Here is a 20,955-nt window from a genome sequence, read left to right as displayed (position 1 = left end):
ATGTTGAACTTTCTCATTTTATTTTCCCAAGTATCACAACTTCTTTGATATTTTAAAAGCTGTTCATCCTTTTTAATGCTCACTTTTTAATCTTTCTGTTTTGCTTTCTGGGTGGTTTACTCAGCACTCTTCGGTCACTTCACGAATCATTTAGCTGAATGTTCTATATTGTTGAATTGTCTGTTTATTTAAAAAACGTATGTGATCACTGCTTTACACATATTGATTGAATCATCAAATCCCTATGCCAGCCCTCTGGGAGGTGGGACCCTCCATCTGTATTGAACAGCTGGGGAGGCATGAAGTTCAGGAAAGTTGCCTAGGTTGGGTACCCAGTGCACAGAGGTTTAGGGCTGGAACCTGGGGCTCAGGCTCTTCACTCCTCTGCCTTGAGGTGTTGATTCCTGTAGCTTTTTTTTTCATTTTCAGAATTTATATTTTTGGTGTTTTCCAAGGCTTTCATTTGCTCATTATATTCTCATCTTCTGGCTTCTGTTCCATCCTTGATCTCTAAGAACATTTACTTATTTTATGGATTCATTCCAATTTTTAATTTATTTTTATTTTTATTTTTTTTGCGGTACGCGGGCTTCTCACTGCTGTGGCCTCTCCCGTTGCGGAGCACAGGCTCTGGACGTGCAGGCTCAGCGGCCATGGCTCACGGGCCCAGCTGCTCCGCGGCATGTGGGATCTTCCCAGACCGGGACACAAACCCGCGTCCCCTGCATCGGCAGGCAGACTCTCAGCCACTGCGCCACCAGGGCAACCCCATTCCAATTTTTTAAATTGCTAAAATCTGTTGGGGCATGCGTTTTGCCTCTTACCCTGTCTGTGACACTTCTTTGAGGTGACCTAGTATGGCCTGTCCTTTTTGACTACGAGGCCACCCTTAGGGGAGGGTTTGTGGAGTGTCCCTTTGCCCTTGGCTGTGGAGGTGTCCTCAGAGGGCAGTTTTGTACTTGTGTCTGTGAGGTTCCATTGAGTTCCTCGGGCTCTTGATGAGTTTTGGTGTTCAGTTCTTGACGTGTGATATCCATACCTAGATGGTTGGTATAAATTTGATTTCACATCTGCTCACAGGGCAGGCCGGGTCTCTGATTCACTGTGGGGTCTCTTTGTGCCCAGAGCCTTGTGTGGGTAGCATGTTGCCCTCAGGCCCTGGCTGGCTGGCAGGAAGCTCAGGTTCAGTGGGCTGTCCTGAGCATTTTGTGTCTCAGAGGCTTTGACCTGCTCTCTGAGCCCAGAACCCCTTGGCTCCTGCTGTGTGTGTCTGTGTGTCTCGAGAGCCGAACCAGAACTTTCCCTTGTATACTTTTCCTTGTATACCCTCAGCTTGGCTGTCTACCCTTTTAATAGTTTTTGGTTATATTATATTCACTATTTCTGTGTTTGGTCCCGGTGCTTGGGGGTGGGGTAGAGGTTGCTGTTTCCACAGGGTTCAACCTCTTTGTTGATCTTGAGCTTTTCCACATACATACTCAGAGTTGGGTTTAAAAAATTCCTTTTATATAGAATACTTTACCATGGATTCTCAACTACTATAGGTGAAAAATTTTTAGTACGGTTAAAAAAAATACCTATACTGGAAGTTTTACCTTTATTCTTTGAGTAAAACTCAATTTGCGGTATTATTTCATCTTTAATAAGATTTGGAAAGCACTTGTTTTTAGGGCTTCTAAGAGAAAATTGTTTTTCTCCTTTCAGTTGCATGCTGCCATCAGTCACCAGGTTGACCCAGAATTCCTTGGTTTAGGTCTGGGCAGCGTCCTCCTCAACAGCCTGAAGCAGACGGTGGTGGCCCTGGCCAGCAGTGCGGGCGTGTTGAGTACTGTGCAGGCGGCTGCCCAGGCTGTGTTGCAGAGCGGGTGGTCAGTGCTGCTGCCAACTGCTGAGGAGCGGGCCCGGGCACTCTCTGCTCTCCTGCCCTGTGCAGGTGGGCTGGGGCTAGGAGCAGGGGTCGGGTGAGGTTGGCCCAGGAGGGGGTGCCAGGAGGGGATGGTGCTTGCCTCACATTGAGAAAAACACTTTACCTTTTCCAGTTTCAGGCAATGAAGTTAACATAAGTCCAGGTCGTCGATTCATGATTGATCTTCTTGTGGGCAGCTTGATGGCTGATGGAGGCTTAGAATCAGCCTTAAATGCAGCCATTACTGCAGAAATTCAGGTATGGTCCTAGGAATGTGTGTGTGTGTGTGTGTGTGTGTGTGTGTGCGTGCGCGCGCGCGATGGAGGTGATTTTGATGGAGGTGATTTTACTCCCCAGTGAGCTGAGACTGACACTTTCCCAGAATTATTAAAAAAAACCTTTGAAACACAAAGCTTTTAGTAACATCCAAATATTTCTGTAATTAAAACTTTTTTTACTAGTTTAATAAAATATTGAGTTATTATTAAGTATGATAAAATGTACCCGCTTTAAATGTCTATTTAAATGAATTTGACAGGTATGCCAATCATAACATAAATCACTTCCATCACCCCAGAAAGTGCCTTTGTGCCCCTTTGTATTTGAAGTTAGGATACTTTCTTGCCTCCCCCAAATGATGTTAATGTTGCCAGTTTTGATTGTCACATAACTGGAATCATACGGTATATACTCATTTGTGTCAGCTTTATGTTGCCTTGATAATGCTTTTCGGATTCACTTGTGTTGGATGTAGTGTTATGTTTTTTTTTTTTAACTAAGGAACTATTTATTTCTTTTTGTATTAGTTTTTTTTTTAAATTGGGAGATAGTTGTTTTACAATGTTGTGTTGGTTTCTACCGTACAGTAACGTGGAGTTCCCTGTGATATGCAGCAGGCTCTCATTAGCTGTCTGTTTTATACACGTCAGTGTACACATGTCAACCGCAATCTCCCACGTCATCCCACCCCCACCACCACCTGACCCCCCCGCATCCCCCCTTGGTGCCCATACGTTTCTTCTCTACCTCTGTGTCTCTATTTCTGCCTTGCAGGCCAGTTCATCTGTACTACTTTTCTAGATTCCACATATATGTGTTAATATACGATATTTGTTTTTCTCTTTCTGACTTACTTCACTCTGTATGACAGACTCTAGGTCCATCCACGTCTCTACAAATGACCCAATTTTGTTCCTTTTTATGGCTGAGTAACATTCTGTTGTGTATATGTACCACATCTTCTTTATCCATTTGTCTCTTGATGGACACTTAGGTTGCTTCCATGACCTGGCTATTGTGAATAGTGCTGCAATGAACATTGGGGTGCACGTGTCTTTCTGAATTATGGTTTCCTCAGGGTATATGCCCATTAGTGGGATTGCTGGCTGATATGGTAATTCTATTTTTAGTTTTTTAAGGAACCTCCATACTGTTCTCCATAGTGGCTGTATCAGTTTACATTCCCACCAACAGTGCAAGAGGGTTCCCTTTTCTCCACACCCTCTCCAGCATTTCTTGTTTGTGGATTTTCTGATGAGGCCCATTCTAACTGGTGTGAGGTGATACCTCATTGTAGTTTTGATTTGCATTTCTCTAATAATTAGTGATGTTGAGCAGATTTTCACGTGCTTCTTGGCCATCTCTATGTCTTCTTTGGAGAAATGTCTATTTAGGTCTTCTGCCCATGTTTGGATTGGGTTGTTTGTTTTTTTTTTTGCGGTACGCGGGCCTCTCACTGCTGTGGCCTCTCCCGTTGCAGAGCACAGGCTCCTGATGCGCAGGCTCAGCGGACACGGCTCACGGGCCCAGCCCTCCGCGGCATGCGGGATCCTTCCGGACCGGGGCACAAACCCGTGTCCCCTGCATCGGCAGGCGGACTCTCAACCAGTGCACCACCAGGGAAGCCCTTTTTGTTGTATCTTTGTCTGGTGTTGGTATCAGGGTGATGGTGGCCTTGTAGAATGAGTTTGGGAGTGTTCCTTCCTCTGCAATTTTTTGGAAGAGTTTGAGAAGGATGGGTGTTAGCTCTTCTCTAAATGTTTGATAGAATTCACCTGTGAAGCCATCTGGTCCTGGACTTCTGTTTGTTGGAAGATTTTTAATCACAGTTTCAATTTCATTACTTGTGATTGGTCTGTTCATATTGTCTATTTCTTCCAGGTTCAGTCTTGGAGGGTTATACTTTTCTAAGAATTTGTCCATTTCTTCCAGGTTGTTCATTTTATTGGCATAAAGTTGCTTGCAGTAGTCTCTTATGATGCTTTGTATTGCTGCGGTGTCTGTTGTAACTTCTCCTTTTTCATTTCTAATTTTATTGATTTGAGTCCTCTCTCTCTTTCTTGATGAGTCTGGCTAAAGGTTTATCAATATTTTTATCTTCTCAAAGAACCACCTTTTAGTTTTATTGATCTTTGCTGTTGTTTTCTTTGTTTCTATTTATTTCTGCTCTGATCTTTATGATTTCTTTCCTTCTGCTAACTTTGGGTTTTGTTCTTCTTTCTCTAGTTCCTTTAGGTGTAAGGTTAGATTGTTTATTTGAGATTTTTCTTGTTTCTTGAGGTAGGATTGTATTGCTATAAAGTTCCCTCTTAGAAATGCTTTTGCTGCATCCCATAGCCTTTGGACCATCGTGTTTTCATTGTCATTTGTCTCTAGGTATTTTTTGATTTCCTCTTTGACTTCTTCAGTGATCTCTTGGTTATTTAGTAGCATATTGTTTAGCCTCCATGTGTTTATGTTTTTTACATTTTTTTCCTTGTAATTTATTTCTAATCTCATAGTGTTGTGGTTGGAAAAGATGTTTAATATGATTTCATTTTTCTTAAATTTACTGAGGCTTGATTTGTGACCCAAGATGTGATCTATCCTGGAGAATGTTCCATGTGCACTTGAGAAGAAAGTGTAATCTGCTGTTTTCGGATGGAATGTCCTATAAATATCAATTAAATCTATCTGGTCTGTTGTGTCATTTAAAGCTTGTGTTTCCTTATTAATTTTCTGTCTGAATGATCTGCCCATTGGTGTAAGTGAGGTGTTAAAGTCCCCCACTATTATTGTGTTACTGTTGATTTTCCCTTTTATAGCTGGTAGCAGTTGCCTTATGTATTGAGGTGCTCCTCTGTTGGGTGCATATATTTTTATAATTGTTACATTTTCTTCTTGGATTGATCCCTTAATCATTATGTAGTATCCTTCCTTGTCTCTTGTAACATTCTTTATTTTAAAGTCTATTTTATCTGATATGAGTATAGCTACTCCAGCTTTCATTTGATTTCCACTTGCATGGAATATCTTTTTCCATCCCTTCACTTTCAGTCTGTATGTGTACCTAGGTCTGAAATGGGTCTCTTGTAGACAGCATATATATGGGTCTTGTTTTCGTATCCATTCAGCCGGTCTGTGTCTTTTGGTGGGAGCACTTAATCCATTCACATTTAAGGCAGTTATCGATATGTATGTTTGTATTACCATTTTCTTAATTGTTTTGGGTTTGTTTTTGTAGGTCCTTTTCTCCTCTTGTGTTTCCCACTTAGAGAAGTTCTTTAGAATTTGTTGTAGAGCTGGTTTGGTGGTGTTGAATTCTCTTAACTTTTGCTTGTCTGTAAAGCTTTTGATTTCTCTGTTGAATCTGAATGAGATCCTTGTTGGGTAGAGTAGTCTTGGTTGTAGGTTCTTCCCTTTTGTCACTTTAAATATATCTTCCACTCCCTTCTGGCTTGCAGAGTTTCTGCTTAGAAACCAGCTGTTAACCTTATGGGAGTTCCCTTGTATATTATTTGTTGTTTTTTCGTTGTTGCTTTTAATAATTTTTCTTTGTCTTTTTAAAAAAATTAATTTATTTATTTTTGGCTGCATTGGGTCTTCGTTGCTGTGAGCGGGCTTTCTCTAGTTGCGGCAAGGGAGGGCTACTCTTTATTGCGGTGCGCAGGCTTCTCATTGCAGTGGCTTCTCTTGTTGCAGATCACGGGCTCTAGGTGTGCAGGCTTTAAGAGTTGTGGCTTGTGGGCTCGGTAGTTGTGGCTTGCGAGCTCCAGAGCACAGGCTCAGTAGTTGTGGTGCATGGGCTTAGTTGCCCTGCGGCATGTGGGATCTTCCCAGCCCAGGGATCAAACCCATGTCCCTTGCATCTGCAGGCGGATTCTTAACCACTGCACCACCAGGAAAGTCCCCTCTTTGTCTTTAATTTTTGTGAATTTGATTCGTATGTATCTTGGCATGTTTCTCCTTGGGTTTTTCCTGCCTGGGACTCTCTGTGCTTCCTGGACTTGGGTGGCTATTTCCTTTTCCATGTTTGGGAAGTTTTCAACTGTAATCTCTTCAAATATTTTCTCCAGCCCCTTCTCTTTCCCTTCTCCTTTCGAGACCTCTGTAATGCGAATGTTGGTGTGTTTAATGTTGTCCCAGAGGTCTCTTAGGCTGTCTTCATTCCTTTTCATTCTTTTTTCTTTATTCTGTTCCATGGCAGTGATTTCCACTGTTCTGTCTTCCAGGTCACTTATCCATTTTTCTGCCTCAGTTTTTCTGCTATTGAGTCCTTTTAGTGTATTTTTCATGTCAGTTATTGTATTGTTCATCTCTGTTTGTTCTTTAATTCTTCTAGGTCTTTGTTAAACATTTCTTGTGTCTTCTCGCTAGTTGCCTCCATTCTTTTTCCGAGGTCCAGGATCATCTTTACTATCATTACTCTGAATTTTTTTTCTGGAAGATTGCCTAGCTCCACTTCATTTAGTTGTTTTTCTGGGGTTTTATCTTGTTCCTTCATCTGGGACATAGTCCTCTGCCTTTGCATTTCATCTATCTTTCTGTGATTGTGGTTTTTGTTCTGCAGGCTGTAGGATTGTAGTTCTCCTTGCTTCTGCTGCCTGTTGTTTGGTGGATGAGGCTCCCTAAGAGGCTTCTGTAGTGTCACTTTGTTTTTGCTGTTGAGGAGTGCCCCACTGTGTGATTATGGCACTGTTGGTGTATCCCTTCTCCTGTTGATAGACATTCGATGATGTTTGACTCAGTACAGCTGCTCTTAGCATGCTGTGTAAAAGTCCTTTAGTGAACACGTGTTTTTCCTTTTGGGTAAATAGTTTGAATTAGAATTTGCAGGGTTCTAGGGTGGGTGTGTGTTTACAGTTTCCCAAAGTGGTTGTGCCATTTACATCTGAACCAGCCTGTATGAGAGTTCTAGCCGTTTCTTGACCTCATCAACATGAGGCGTGTCAATCTTTTTTTTTTTTTTTTTTTTTGTGGTACGCGGGCCTCTCACTGTTGTGGCCTCTCCCGTTGCGGAGCACAGGCTCCGGACGCGCAGGCTCAGCAGCCATGGCTCACGGGCCCAGCCGCTCCGCGGCATATGGGATCCTCCCAGACCGGGGCACGAACCCGTATCCCCTGCATCGGCAGGCGGACTCTCAACCACTGCGCCACCAGGGAGGCCCGGCGTGTCAATCTTTTAAAAAGCTTTAGCTATTCTGGGGGTAGGGTGGGGTGTTAATTTGTATGTGCTTATTGGCCATTCATAGCTTCTTTTGTTGCTTTCATTGTCATAATAGTTTTCAATTTAAAAACTTACACTGATAAAATTGGATGAAGTGAGTGTATTAAAAATGTTTTTGAAAATATACCTACTTTGATTAAATTGAAAAAAAATTAGAGGAAATCATAAATGTAATGATTTTAGTTGCAAGTATCATTCTTTGTGTACCTTGTTAGTTTCCAGATACTATGCTATGTACTTTACTTTCATTTTTTTTAACCTTGTGAGCCATATTGATGTTGACAAAAAATTAATCAGTCGATCTAAGAAAGAGATAGAAAATTTTATTCAAGCCAAGTTGAGGATTATAACCCAGGAACAGCATCTCAGAAAGCTCTGAGAATTATTGCATTCGTTACAAGTCAAGTCTCAGTTATGTAAGTTTTTTGAGACAGAGGGCTGTACGTTAAATGATGTATTATTGACAGTTTACACAATCCAGATCTAAGCATCATGATGGCCTCTTACAAGAGGAAGAAGGAGGGTTTTCTTTGAAGGTGTTGTCTTGTTGATGCTAGGAGAATGTTGCTGTTTATGGTTGAGCAGGTATATTTGCTGATAGGGAAGGTTGATCGATGCATAATGCAGGTAAACAATGTACAGTAGGGGGCAGAGAGGAGGCCAAAGGACAGAGAAAGTTTTTCTATGTGTAAATTTTTCTTTTCTTGCCAGGAAACGTGAATTGTTTTTCACATTGAGTGGAAAAAGTTGTCTTAAAAATTCCATTTTATAGGCGTGGACATAGGTACCACAGAAGTTTACTGATTTGCTAAGGTGTCATGACTAGTGAATGACAGGTTTGCTGACTCCAAACCTCTTCCTTTTCTTCCTGTGCTCCGTGTGGCTCAGTGTAATAGTTCACCTGATGGGAGCAATGACAGCGGACAGGCAGGGGCAGTCCACATGTGGGCCAGACCCAAGCAGTATTTTTATTTTTTAAATTTATTTTTATTACTTTAAAACATTTTTTGGCTGCACCGTGCGGCATGAGGGGCCTTAGTTCCCCAACCGGGGATCGATCCTGCGCCCCCCTGCAGTGGAAGTGCGGAGTCTTAGCCACTGGACTGCCAGGGAAGTCCCCCCAGGCAGTATTTTTAGAACCTATTAATTTAGTTAGCATATGTTTATTCTTTGCGTCCTGCTGGAGAGTGGTACCTTGAGAGGGGGAGGTGGGCTATAGAGTATGCAGATTGTGATCCCTCTGACAATAATTAAGATGTCTGAAAAAATAGCCAAAAGGCCATTTGTTTTAAAACAAAAATGTTTTGAAGCTACAGAAAGGCATAAACAGAAAAACCCTCATCATTTAGGAATAACCATTGTTAATGTTTTTCATGTATTGTCTTCCAGGCTTTCAAAAATGCAAATGTTTACTAACAATACTAATTATGATGCCAGAACTGGTCTCAGTGGTTTGTATCTTTTCCACTCATAAGGTTGCCATGTCTCCTCTGTTGAATATTCTGCGATGTCCATTTGTTCTTTTGCTTTGCGGAAGTCTGTCATATGGAAAGGGAATCACTTTTTTTTTTAAACAATTTCCTATTGTTGACCATTTAGGTTGTAGATAGTTTTACTATTATAAATAATTTTTAATTACATTCTTGAAGATTATAAGTCATTGGGTATAAGAATGATTATTAGGAAGAAGTTCTAGAAGTGAAATTGGGTCAAAAGCACGCACATTTTCAAGCTGTCTGATCAGTGTCCTTCTTATTCTGAAGAGTAGGTGGCACAGTTCCAATCCAACTCCTTAGACATGGTCTTTGTCCCCACACCCCTCAGAATGGGGAAGACTTTGTGTTTAGACTTGTTCTGGCTTTTGCCATTAGAAAATAAAGCCCAGTAGGAAGGAACTTGTGCGCTTTTTCACAGTAAATTTGATTACTGGAACAATGCTTAGTATATAGTAGGTCCTCAGGAATATTGGTTGCATTTGACTGGCAAAAGATACCTCCTTTAAAAGTTTTTAAAAATAATAACATTATTGAGATCTAATTCATCTACTGTAAAATTCAGTCTCTTAAAGTGTATGATTTAGTGATTCTTTTTTTTTTTTGTATATTCACAGAATTGTGCAACCACCATCACCACTATCTAATTTCAGAACACTTTCACTCCAAAAAGAAACCCTGTGTCCCTTAACAGTCACTCCACATCCCCCACTCCTCCCAGCCGTTGACAACCACTAATCTACTTTCTGTCTCTAAAGATGTCCCTGTTCTGGACATTTCATATAAGTGGGTTTGTACAGTATGTGGCCTTTTGTGTCTGGCGCTTTCCACTTAACATAGTGTTTTCAAAGTTCAGCCAGGTTGTATCATTCATGTCGTACTTAATTTTTTTAAATCGCTAAACAATATTCTGTTGTATGGATTTAGCACATTGTGTTTATCCATTCATCAGCTGATGGACATTTAGGTGGTTTTCTCTTTTAAGTTACTATGAATAATGCCGTTATAAACATCTGTGCATAGGTTTTTGTGTGGACATATGTTTTTATTTCTTATGGGCGTATGCCTTGGAGTGGAGTTGCTGAGTTTTACGGTAACTCTATGTTTAATGTTTCGAGGTATAGCCAGACTGTTTTCTTAAGTGGCTGTACCATTTTACATTCCCAGTAGCAATGTATGACAGTTCCAGTTTCTCCGTATCTTTTCAAATGCTTGCTACTGTTCATCTTTTTTATCATACTGTCCTAGGAGATGTGAATTTCCCTGATGACTAATGAAGTTGAGCATCTTTTCACGTGCTCATTAGCCATTTGTATATCTCCTTTGAAGATATATCTGTTCAGATTTTTTGTTTATTTTAAAATTGGGTCATTTATCTTTTAATTGTTGAGTTGTCAGGATTCTTTCTGTATTTGTATGTCTAATATCAGATACAAGATTTGGGAATGTGTCCTCCCATTCTGTAGGTTATTGCTTCACGTTTACAAAGCGGGTAGACTCTGCCTAGGTGCTCACAGTGGGTGTTGGGAGAGCCAGAGCCGGGGTAAAGGTTTCAGGAACTTCACAGAAGGACTCGGGAGACCATTAGCACGGGCAGCCTGCACACGGGGTCTGTAGGACAAAACGTCTGTTTAGAAACTGAGCAACTGAGCGGCGTGATTTCCAGTGGGTGGGTGTGGGCCACTGTCACCAGGTGTGTGAGTCAGCGCACAGCTAGGCTGTGGGATCAGGGCTCAGCCCATGGTGCCTTCACACCTGCTACTGAGATAACCGGTAACCAGTTTCTGTTTCATGAATTACAGGATATTGAAGCCAAAAAAGAAGCACAGAAGGAAAAAGAAATTGATGAACAGGAAGCGAATGCCTCGACATTTCATAGAAGTAGGACTCCATTGGATAAAGATCTTATTAATACGGGAATCTATGAATCTTCTGGAAAACAGTGCTTGCCTCTGGTTCAGCTCATACAGCAGCTTCTTAGGTAAATAGCATTAGACATACTTTAATTAGGAGGACTATTGGTTTTCCTATTAAGATAGTGAGATCGAGCACTAGGGTCTCAAAAATGTGTTTCGTTGTTGATGAAGTACTTTGAAAATTACCTAGGATAGACTTTAGAGCAGATTCTTAAATGTAGGTGAGAGGAGAGGTTAGAATGTATGAAGTAGAACTGGAGATTCTAAAAGTTTTCACACAAGAGAAAATTGGAGTGTGTCATAAACCTAGGATGAGATTCTTAGCCTCGTTAGTAAGCACGTAGATACAAATGAAAATCATCATGGTAAGGTTGTTTTTTTTTTAAGTGGTTGTGTCCTTGCCTCATTCTATATATCATAGATTTATATCTATTAGTTTCTAAGACAACTTTCAAAAGCTGAAGTAAGTGAAAGAATGGTGAGCGTTATTGTCCAAGGACTGATCAGAAGGAGGTAAGAATCAGAGTCAGAATACACACAGAGACTCACCTCGATAAGGGCTGAAGTAGTCAGTCACTGTTTGCTAAAGAACGTCAGCCTGCGTTGCGGTGTCCTTCAAAAAGAGCAGAAAAGCCGGGTGGTTTCTGAAAGGCATTTGTTAGACAAGGAAAAATGATTGCTCCTTTATGTAACACAGCTCCACTCTGTGTAAACCTGGCTCCTGGTTTATTGTTTATACAGAGAGGAAAGAGGGCCTGGTGGTGGGTTGGCTTAGGTACCTCAGTCCAGGGCATGGGTGGGCGGTGTACTGGCGTGGGGTGGCCTGCCCTTTACATCTGGAAACACCAGAATTTGCTGGGCACACAGTGAGCTTTTAAAAGAGGACGTTTTAGAGCTAGTTCCTGACATATATTTTAGTAAATGCTACTAAAAAACCCCTTGTTTTCTATTTTTTATAATGTGGTGATGATTTTTAAAATCAGTATTCACACATTCTGATCTTCACTATAGCAGTCTGAAATAAAGGGAATTAAGTCAGCACAGCTGTGACAGTGACAAGAGCTTGGGAATTGTTCCTAGAAAATTGCAGCTGCGCCTGCTTGTCTAAAGCTGGCCACTGACCCCTGCCCAGCGTGGTAACTGTGGCAGTAGCAGCAAGAGCAGTGTTTAGCTTGCAGAGTTCATCAAGGGTCGAGTGAGAAAATGCACCCCGAGCGCTTTGGAGTGAAAAGGTGAAGGTCTCTGGAGAAGTTTTAAAGCAAAAGCGTGTACCTCAAGCTGTGATTTTCCATGTTCTCGACCGCCCCTTCCTTCGCCGAGGAGGCTGTGTCTGGGCCCGCTGGTGTCACTGGCAGAGAGCCAGTGCTGGGTTCTCTGACCTCGGTCCTGTCTTAGGTGACTGTTCCCATGAGGGGCCAGCTCTCCTGCTTGTTCAGACTACTTGTTCCCTTGGTGTGTAGAGACCTGTCCATCTTAGCCTACCTACCCCTGTGCTGTTCAGTCTGGCTGTCATTTGCCACGTTTGCCTGTGGGTGTCCAGTGTCGCTGAGACACTGAGTTTTTATTTTTTATTAAAATTAAAAAACTTAGACCTGATTCAGCTATTAGAAAACTTGTAATTATGTTTGGAATAACTTGGCCATATGAATTTACCTTTTCAGCTCTGCATTTTTATGAGACTGAAGTGCAGATCAAGTATTTGCAGTGAAACTTTAGTTATCTGAATTGAGATGTGCTGTATGTACAAAATACACAGTGGCTTTTGAAGACTTTGTGTCTTCAAAAAACTAATATAAATATCTCCATGCGTTTTCTTATTGGTTTTATGTTGAAATGATAATATTTTAAATATATGGGGATAAATATTAATACTGATTTTACATGTTCTTTTTATCTTTATTTATGTGACCGGTAGACATGTTACAGTACACACGTGACTCCCTGGCAGTACTTTTCTGTTGGGCAGTGCTCCCTAGCCCGTGCTCGCACATTATCTTCTGAGCCTTCCTCTTTACTTTTGGTTCCCTTGGCATGCAGGGAGGAGTTGGCTCCACAGCAGATTTATAATGAAAATGCACCTGTTTGGAAAATACAAAACAAACACTGAAACATGGAGTAAATAGTACCTTAAACTTTTTTGGAAAATAGAAAACGAAAGCTGCATGTACAACCCTCTCACGGACAGAATGCCTATGCTCCAGGGTCCTTTTATACGCATAGATGATGTGCCCCTTCCCTTGCAGAGATAGACTGTAACATTTATGTCTTACCTTACGTGTTTGTGACTAAAGGAGACTCAGTGTATGGAGTCTAAATACATCCTGGCTGATGCAGTTGTTGAAAAATAGTCTAAAGAGTTACATTTTGGAGATTTTGGAGACATTCCATATATTTTATTCTTTGGAAAACAGGTTGGAGAAACTGCAGCTTCCCAAAAGTAAGAAACAGATTTCAGAGTAACTTATGCTGGCAGAGAACCACAGAAAACCATTTATATTTGGCAATAGAGAGCTGTGAAGATTTTTAAATTAATGAACTCTTATCAGAATTACACACTTTGATTATGATTCTAATTGTATATTAGGGAAATAAGTTAACATTTGTATTGTATTTTATTACTGTCTTTTGCTCCATCATGTATGGCATAAAACCCAGATTCCAGACCTTTTCTTCTATTGTGATGTGGTTATCAGGTCAGGTTATCAGGTCGTGGAGCAGAAAGGTGAGGTGGACCGCAGGGGAGGCCCTGAGCACCCACCTGCGTTTTGTGTGGCCGGGAGTGCTGAGCACAAGCCAGGGGTCCCTGCTGCTCTTTCTTCTCAGCTCTGTGGACGTGAGTTGATGTGTGTCTTCTGCTTCTGTCCTCACTCCACTGCTGTAGTGGATGAGCCCTGGGGGCTGGTGCGATTGACAGAGGTTCTCCTCAAACCTGCTGCTACGTTAGAAATCAAAGAAGTGGAGCAGAATGCGTTTCCGTGGCCTGGTGTCGTGCAGAGGCTCCGGACTCGCCTCCCAGTGACAGAGCCAGCTGTCAGCCCGCTGGCTCTCACCCTCCTGGCTGGGTGGGGGCTGCTGTGGTGGAGCTACATTGACAGAAGTTCCAGAACCAGCCTCTGCTTCGGCGTTTTAACTTCACTAACCCCCTTCCTCCTCCTGTCTTCAGTACCACGGATCAGACCTTGTTCACCTGGCGCCGAGACCATCCCTGGGTGGCAGGGTCTTATCTGGTGTTCCCTGTGCCCTCTAAAATCTGCTTTCACGCTGACTTTAGTTACCTTTCTTGGACACAAACAGGATATCACTTTCCTTTCAAAACTGGTGGCTCAGCGTTGCAGAATCGAGTGCCAGCAGCCTGGCACTCCATCGCCTACAGTGTCCACTGCGTCCACTCCCCGTCCTCGTTTGACCTCTGTGCTCTAGCTCCTTTGCATTCTGCTCGTGGAAACGGAACACTTACTACTCTTCCAAGTGTACTTTCTCTTTTCTCCCCATTTACTTACTGACGGTTCATGGCTTAGGTTGGATCCTGCAGTTGGAATTGGATCCTCTGGTCCTTTCCTTGCTGCCGTGTTCTTTGAGCACCTCTTACTCTGACCTGTTTTATTTGTGCCCACTTTGGTCTTCCTTCCTGTAGTTTCTGAGCCCTGGGTATCCCCTGCCATGGCCCATCCAAGGGTTTACTTGAGGAGGTCTGAAGGCAGACTTGTGAGGCAGATGCAGAAACGCTAGTGGGTCTTGTCTTTAAGGACAGTGTCACATTTATATTTGAAATGCAGATTTGGACAAAAAATAATCACAGTTACTTTTCCTTCCGAAGGTTTGTACAGGAGTTTTCTATCATTTTGGACTGTTCCATGCAACTCTTAGGAGCACATCTGTAAAGCAAAGGGTCTCATTCTACCTTTTGTGTCTTCCGTGTGCCTCAGTTTTGAATGAGGTGTGCTTATTGCAGATAGAGCTGACACACATTTGGGGAAGGAAGCCAGCTGCAGGTCACCTGGGTGTATGATCTTTATTTCTGATTTTAGTTTATGTTGTGATTTTTTTTTACAACCCGTCTCCCCCTTTAAAAACAAACATAACTTGTTTAATTTTGCAATCCTCTTTCTCCTGCATAGAAACATTGCTTCTCAGACAGTAGCCAGATTGAAAGATGTTGCCCGTCGAATATCATCATGTCTAGACTTTGAGCAACATAGTCATGAGAGATCTGCTTCATTGGATTTGTTGCTGCGTTTTCAGCGCTTACTTATCAGTAAACTTTATCCGGGAGAAAATGTTGGTCAGACTTCAGATATTTCTAGTAAGTTACTTAAAATGTTAAAGTGTCTTGTGTGTATTTTGGCTTTTTTATTTAGGCTTCTTGACATGCCTATTCTGCATGGCCCAAATGTGTAGTTCTTATGCTGTTAGATGCACCAATTTTGGGGGACTTCATTTTGCATCCACTGTTTTTGGACAGACAGATATTTCTATATTAGACTCATCAATATTTTTTATTTCATTGTGTTAACATTTAAATTCCTTAGACATGAGAAATAGTATCCTTTATGTTCAGGTTAGTCTTACAGAAGATTTATCAGACTCATTCCTCGGGTTAGTTGTGGACACTTCGAGATTGACATAACGTGGGGACGAAATAGTGACCTAATGTTTGTATGTCACCCTGGTAAGCTAGATGGATGTAGTAGGAGGAATGCATTATCGTTGAAGGAAGTCTGAATCTCAGTTATAGCTCTGGTTTATTAGCTCCTGGACCCGGGACTAAGTCTCCTGGGGGCTGTAGATTGCTCACCTACAGAGTTAGGTTAAGACTTGAGGGTGCCGGTGAGAATGAAAATAGGACGATACATAAGTGCTCAGTTCTGTGTATAATGTAGAGTGGAGTACTTCCCACAAACTCCAGAAGGAGTGCCTGGCTCTTTATAAGGTAGTTTTCTCTGTCAGTGATGGAAAGGTTTGCTGCTTTTGTTAATATTTTTATAGCCAGTATAGTCTAAAACAATTTTGTTACTTCCTGAAAATCGTTAGGCACTTGTAGAGGATCGAAAATTTCAGGTTGAAATCGGTGAACCATTTCAGTCTGAAAGAGGAGACCATCTCAGTGTCATAGAGTTACAAGGACTAAAAAGCTTTTAAGAGCCATGTAGGAGGAAAAGTTGAAGATTTTTTATTTTTTTTAATATTTATTTATTTGGCTGTGCTGGGTCTTAGTTGCAGCACGCAGCATCTTCGCTGCCATGTTCGGGATCTAGTTCCCTGACCAGGGATCGAACCAGGGCCCCCTGCATTGGGATTGTGGAGTCTTAACCAGAGGACCGCCAGGGAAGCTCCGAAAAGTTGAAGATTTTTATAAGATTGAAAAATGCCTAACTTTGTTCACTGGGAGTAATTTTCAGGCATTAAGACTTGGACTTAGAAAACATGTCTATAGGATATAAGGTTTTAGACCTCTAAGTTATGACTTTAGTATTTTTACTCCAAGTTTTTAGATACTATATAGTGCAGTGTATAAAAATCAGTATATCCAAATTCAGTTTCTCAAATTATGTGATATAAAAGGAGCCAAGGACTAAATAAGTAAGATTAACCGCTCCTGTTTGAGAAAATTATTGTAGGTAAAAAATGTATAGATGAGAGTAGAATAGTGGAACAGTGAAGTTTATTTACAAAGTAAATTTTAACAGTGCAAATGAAATTGTCTAAATCTTCCCTTCAGGTCCTGAACTAATGGGGGTTGGTTCCTTGCTGAAGAAGTACACAGCCCTTTTGTGCACACACATTGGAGATATACTGCCCGTGGCAGCCAGCATTGCTTCCACTAGCTGGCGGCACTTTGCAGAGGTGGCCTGCATTGTGGAAGGGGACTTCACGGGTACTTACCTTGTTTCCTAAATGTGGGCATGTATTTATTTTCGGGGATTGATGAGATTTAAAATTTATCATTCTGTGGTAAACCTGCATGCCTTTACCCCATACATCTTCTAGTCCTGTAGCCCTTTCTCCTTTCGTTTTTTTAGTTACTGACAATTCCGTGGTTAAGCAGCCTGGTATGGGACTCACGTCACTGTATCATATACAGTGATACATATAATTGGTGATTTAGAGTCATGCCACCATTATTAACACTTCAGTAATGAGGTTAATGGTAATTGTCTAATTTTATTTCAGCAGCATAAGAATTAGTTGCCCCTTTTAGGGCCTTAATAAATTCCTATATTGCTTAATATTTTTTCAAGTTAATTCTGTGACAGAGTATTGAGTGCCTTTTTTCTGATAATAAGCTTAGTTGCAAACACTTAGTTTTCTCAATAAAAGACTCTAGTTAATACTTTCGTGTTGAAACACAGTGTTTTTGAAAAGTATTCTTATAACTCAGAGGCTTCTGTTTGATACCTATATTTGTTTCTTTCAGAATGAAAGATAAAATAATCCTGTAGAAATATGCTAAAGGATGAGCATTCCTTATTTTGTGATTTATCAGAATTTAAACATAGCACAAGCTTACAGAATGGTTTTATAGGATGAACACTTTTGTTTAAATCTTACGCCGTTTTTTTTTTCTTTTTAAATGTAGGTATTCTCCTTCCAGAACTAGTAGTTTCTATAGTGCTTCTGCTCAGTAAAAATGCTGGTCTCATGCAGGAGGCTGGAGCTGTCCCTCTGCTGGGTGGCCTGCTAGAACATCTGGATCGGTTCAACCACCTGGCACCAGGAAAGGAAAGGGACGACCATGAAGAGTTAGCCTGGCCTGGCATCATGGGTATGGCATCTTAACTTAAAGACTTTCACTGAGGAGAGTTTTGTCCTAGTCTGTTCTGTTCTTGCCTTTTCATTTGAAAGACTATTTAACAAAGGAAGACCAGTTATTGCCATTTTCACTGATGGTAGTGTAAATGGAAAACAAAGATAATCCAAATCAGAACAGATTTGGGTTATATTTAAGGAAAATTTTTCTGTTAGTAATGGTTGTTACATCCTGAATTGGATTATTTTAGAACATTCTGGAAAACCCTTTCTTGGAAATTGTCTCCAGAAGGTGCTGTTGAGGTGGTTAGATATGGTCACACTTTGGAGGCAGACATTAATATAGGAGGACTTTCTTAAACTCATTGGCGTTACGTGACATGAGTTATGGAATTCCCATAGTCAGCTGAGCACTTCCCATCCATAGTGTCTCTAGTGCTTACCAAATTGGAATGAAACTTGTCTTCTCAAAGTTTTGAATTTTGATGCTTTTGAATCTAAGTATTATGACTTCCTGGACTCACCGAATTAATTGAAGTTGTGGTTCAACTTTCATTTTATAGGAAAGCTCAAGCAAGGTAGGCCTTTTCTTATGCCATTGTAGATTGTCATTTCTGTAACATAGGAGCTTAAAACGAAAAGTAACAGTTGTCCTGAGGAAAATAACTGACCTTAGGATATTGAGCATAATTTTTTATTTTTTAGTATAGCTAATATTTTCAACACGATTCATCTACTGTTGTGAACTTAAATGGTCATTTGTGACTTTTGTCTGTTTACTGTATATGGTTGAAGGCATATAACTTGATCAGCAGTTCACACATACTCATTGTAAAACCTTTTTTTATTGTGAAGTATAACATATACACAAAAGTACCGACAGCAGCTTTGGGACTGGTCCCAGGGGAAGCCGTTTATGAAGCAGGACCCTCCCGAACACTGTCTCTGTCTCCCTGGAAGATTTCCCTCTCCAGGCTTGTGTGCCTGCCACTCCCCGACTTCTCTTGATCATTTTATCAGATAGACATGTGCCCCATAACAACTGAGTTGTTTAAACATCCTCATGTCTGTTTCTTGGTGGTTTGTAAGGCGTGTTTTAGTACACAGTGCCAGGCTTCCACAGTGACTGTGCCTCATCTCTACAAAGCGGGGGAGTTCTCCCTGTCCTTCCTCTGTGCCAAGAGATCGCATGCCATTTTTTTCCATACGCATTTTGTCCGTAGGATTGTTGGGCCAGCACCCTTGGGTGAAAGGACCGTTGTGGTCTCTCCCCTAGAGTACCACTTTTGTCTGACTCAGGTGACTCTCTGCCTGTGTCTGCTTCTGAGCACAGAGCGTCGCCCCGGAAATATTGCACTTGCTGGCACCCCTTGTGCACTGTGGAATAGAAATGGTGATAATGGGCATCCTTGTCTTGTTCCTAGGAGTAGAGGGAAAACTTCCAAAGTTCACACATGAAGTACGATGTTTGCTGTAGGGCTTTCTTTGTAGATACCTTAAAATATTAAGTATGTTTCCTTCTGTTTCTGCTTTGTGATGAGTCTTTAATGGTGAATGGATTTTTAAAATTATTTATTTATATTTTATTTATTTATTTTTGGCTGTGTTGGGTCTTTGTTGCTGTGCGCGAGCTTTCTCTAGTTGCGGCGAGGAGGGGCTACTCTTCCTTGTGGTGTGCAGGCTTCTCATTGTGGTGGCTTCTCTTGTTGTGGAGAATGGGCCCTAGGCGTGCGGGCTTCGGTAGTTGCAGCATGCGGGCTCAGTAGTTGGGGCTCGCGGGCTCTAGAGCGCAGGCTCAGTAGTTGTGGTGCATGGGCTTAGTTGCTCCCCGGCATGTGGGATCTTCCTGCACCAGGGATTGAATCCGTGTCCCCTGCGTTGGCAGGTGGATTCTTAACCACTGTGCCACCAGGGAAGTCCCATGAATGGATATTAAATTTCATCAAATACTTTTTCTGCAACTCTTGATGATTATACAGTATTTTTCCATCCATGTTGTTGCAAATGGCAAAATTTCATTCTTTTTTTATGGCTGAGTAGTATTCCATCACATATATTTGGTATATATATATGTATATATGGTGTATATATTTGTGTGTGTGTGTGTGTGTATACACACATATACAAACCACACCTTTTTTATCCATTCATCTGTTGGTTGATACTTGACTGCTTCCACCTTTTGGCTGTTGTGACTGATGCTCCTGTGACTATGGCTGTGTAGATGTCTGAATCCCTGCTTTCACTTCTTTTGGGTATGTAGCCAAAAGTGGGATTGCCGAATCATATGATAATTCCATGTTTAATTTCTTAAGGAATTGCCATACTGTTTTCCACAATAGCTGTACCATTTTATATTCCCACAGGCAATGCACAAGGAAGGGTTCTAATTTCTCCACCTCTTTGCCAACACTTGTTGTCTGTTTTTTAAATAATAGGCATCCTGTTTGGATGCAGTGGTATTACATTGTAGTTTTGATTTGGTTTTCCCTAATGATTAGTGGTGTTGTGCATCTGTTTATGTGCCTGTTGACTATGTGCATATCTTTGGAGAAATGTCTTTTCAAGTCTTTTTCCAACTTTTGTTTTTTGCCATCCTGTGTGATCTTAGTTCCCCGACCAGGGATCGAACCCGTGCCCCCTGCAGTGGAAGTGCAGAGTCCTAACCACTGGACCACCAGGGAATCCCCCTTTTTCCTACTTTTGAGTCAGATTTTTTGTTGTTATTGTAGAGTTTTAGGAGTTTCTTACGTATTCTGGATATATATGATTTGCAAATATTTTCTCTCATTCTGTGGGTTGCTTTTTCATTCTGTTGATAGTGTACTTTGATTTTTTTTTGATGAAGGTTGCCTGTGCGTTTGGTGTCTTGTCTAAAAATATCATTGCCAAATCCAGTGTCATTAAGCTTTCCTCCTATGTTTTCTTCTAAGACACACACACACACACACACACACACACACACACACACACACACACACACACACACACACACAGAAGTTTTTTTTTTTTTGGCTGCGCCGTTCAGCATGTGGGATCTTAGTTCCCCGACCAGGGATCAAACCCGCGCCCCTTGCCTTGGAAGTGCAGAGTCTCAACCACTGGACTGCCAGGGAAGTCCAAGAGTTTTCTGTTTTATAGTTTTAGCTCTTATGTTTAGGTCTTTAATCTATTTTAAGTTAATTTTTGTGTATGGTGAAAGGTAGGGGTCCAACTTGATTCATTTGCAATTGAATATTCATTTTCCCAGCACCATTTATTTCTAAAGTCTGTCCTTTTTTTCCCATTGAATGGTCTTGCCACCCTTGTCAAAAAAATCATTTGACTATATATTGTGAGGATTTGTTTCTAGGCTCTCTATTCTATTCTGTTGATCTAAATGTCTGTCATTATGCTGATACCACACTG

General features: G+C 41.3%; 1 protein-coding gene across 1 annotated transcript in view; it reads left to right on the top strand.

Moving 5' to 3' along the window:
• Positions 1-20,955, top strand: part of HERC2 (HECT and RLD domain containing E3 ubiquitin protein ligase 2) — a 222,286-nt gene that overhangs the window by 67,012 nt on the left and 134,319 nt on the right. Inside the window, exons 17-22 of the mRNA XM_079710369.1 lie at positions 1,705-1,933; positions 2,040-2,164; positions 10,687-10,865; positions 14,919-15,103; positions 16,520-16,675; positions 17,378-17,563. Coding sequence (XP_079566495.1) covers positions 1,705-1,933; positions 2,040-2,164; positions 10,687-10,865; positions 14,919-15,103; positions 16,520-16,675; positions 17,378-17,563 — 1,060 coding nt within the window. The remainder of the gene's footprint in view (positions 1-1,704; positions 1,934-2,039; positions 2,165-10,686; positions 10,866-14,918; positions 15,104-16,519; positions 16,676-17,377; positions 17,564-20,955) is intronic.

Source organism: Hyperoodon ampullatus, assembly GCF_949752795.1.
Source record: "Hyperoodon ampullatus genome assembly, chromosome: 8".
Taxonomy (NCBI): domain Eukaryota; kingdom Metazoa; phylum Chordata; class Mammalia; order Artiodactyla; family Ziphiidae; genus Hyperoodon; species Hyperoodon ampullatus.
The sequence above is the reverse complement of the archived record's forward strand: the minus strand, read 5'-3'. Positions and strand labels throughout refer to the sequence as shown.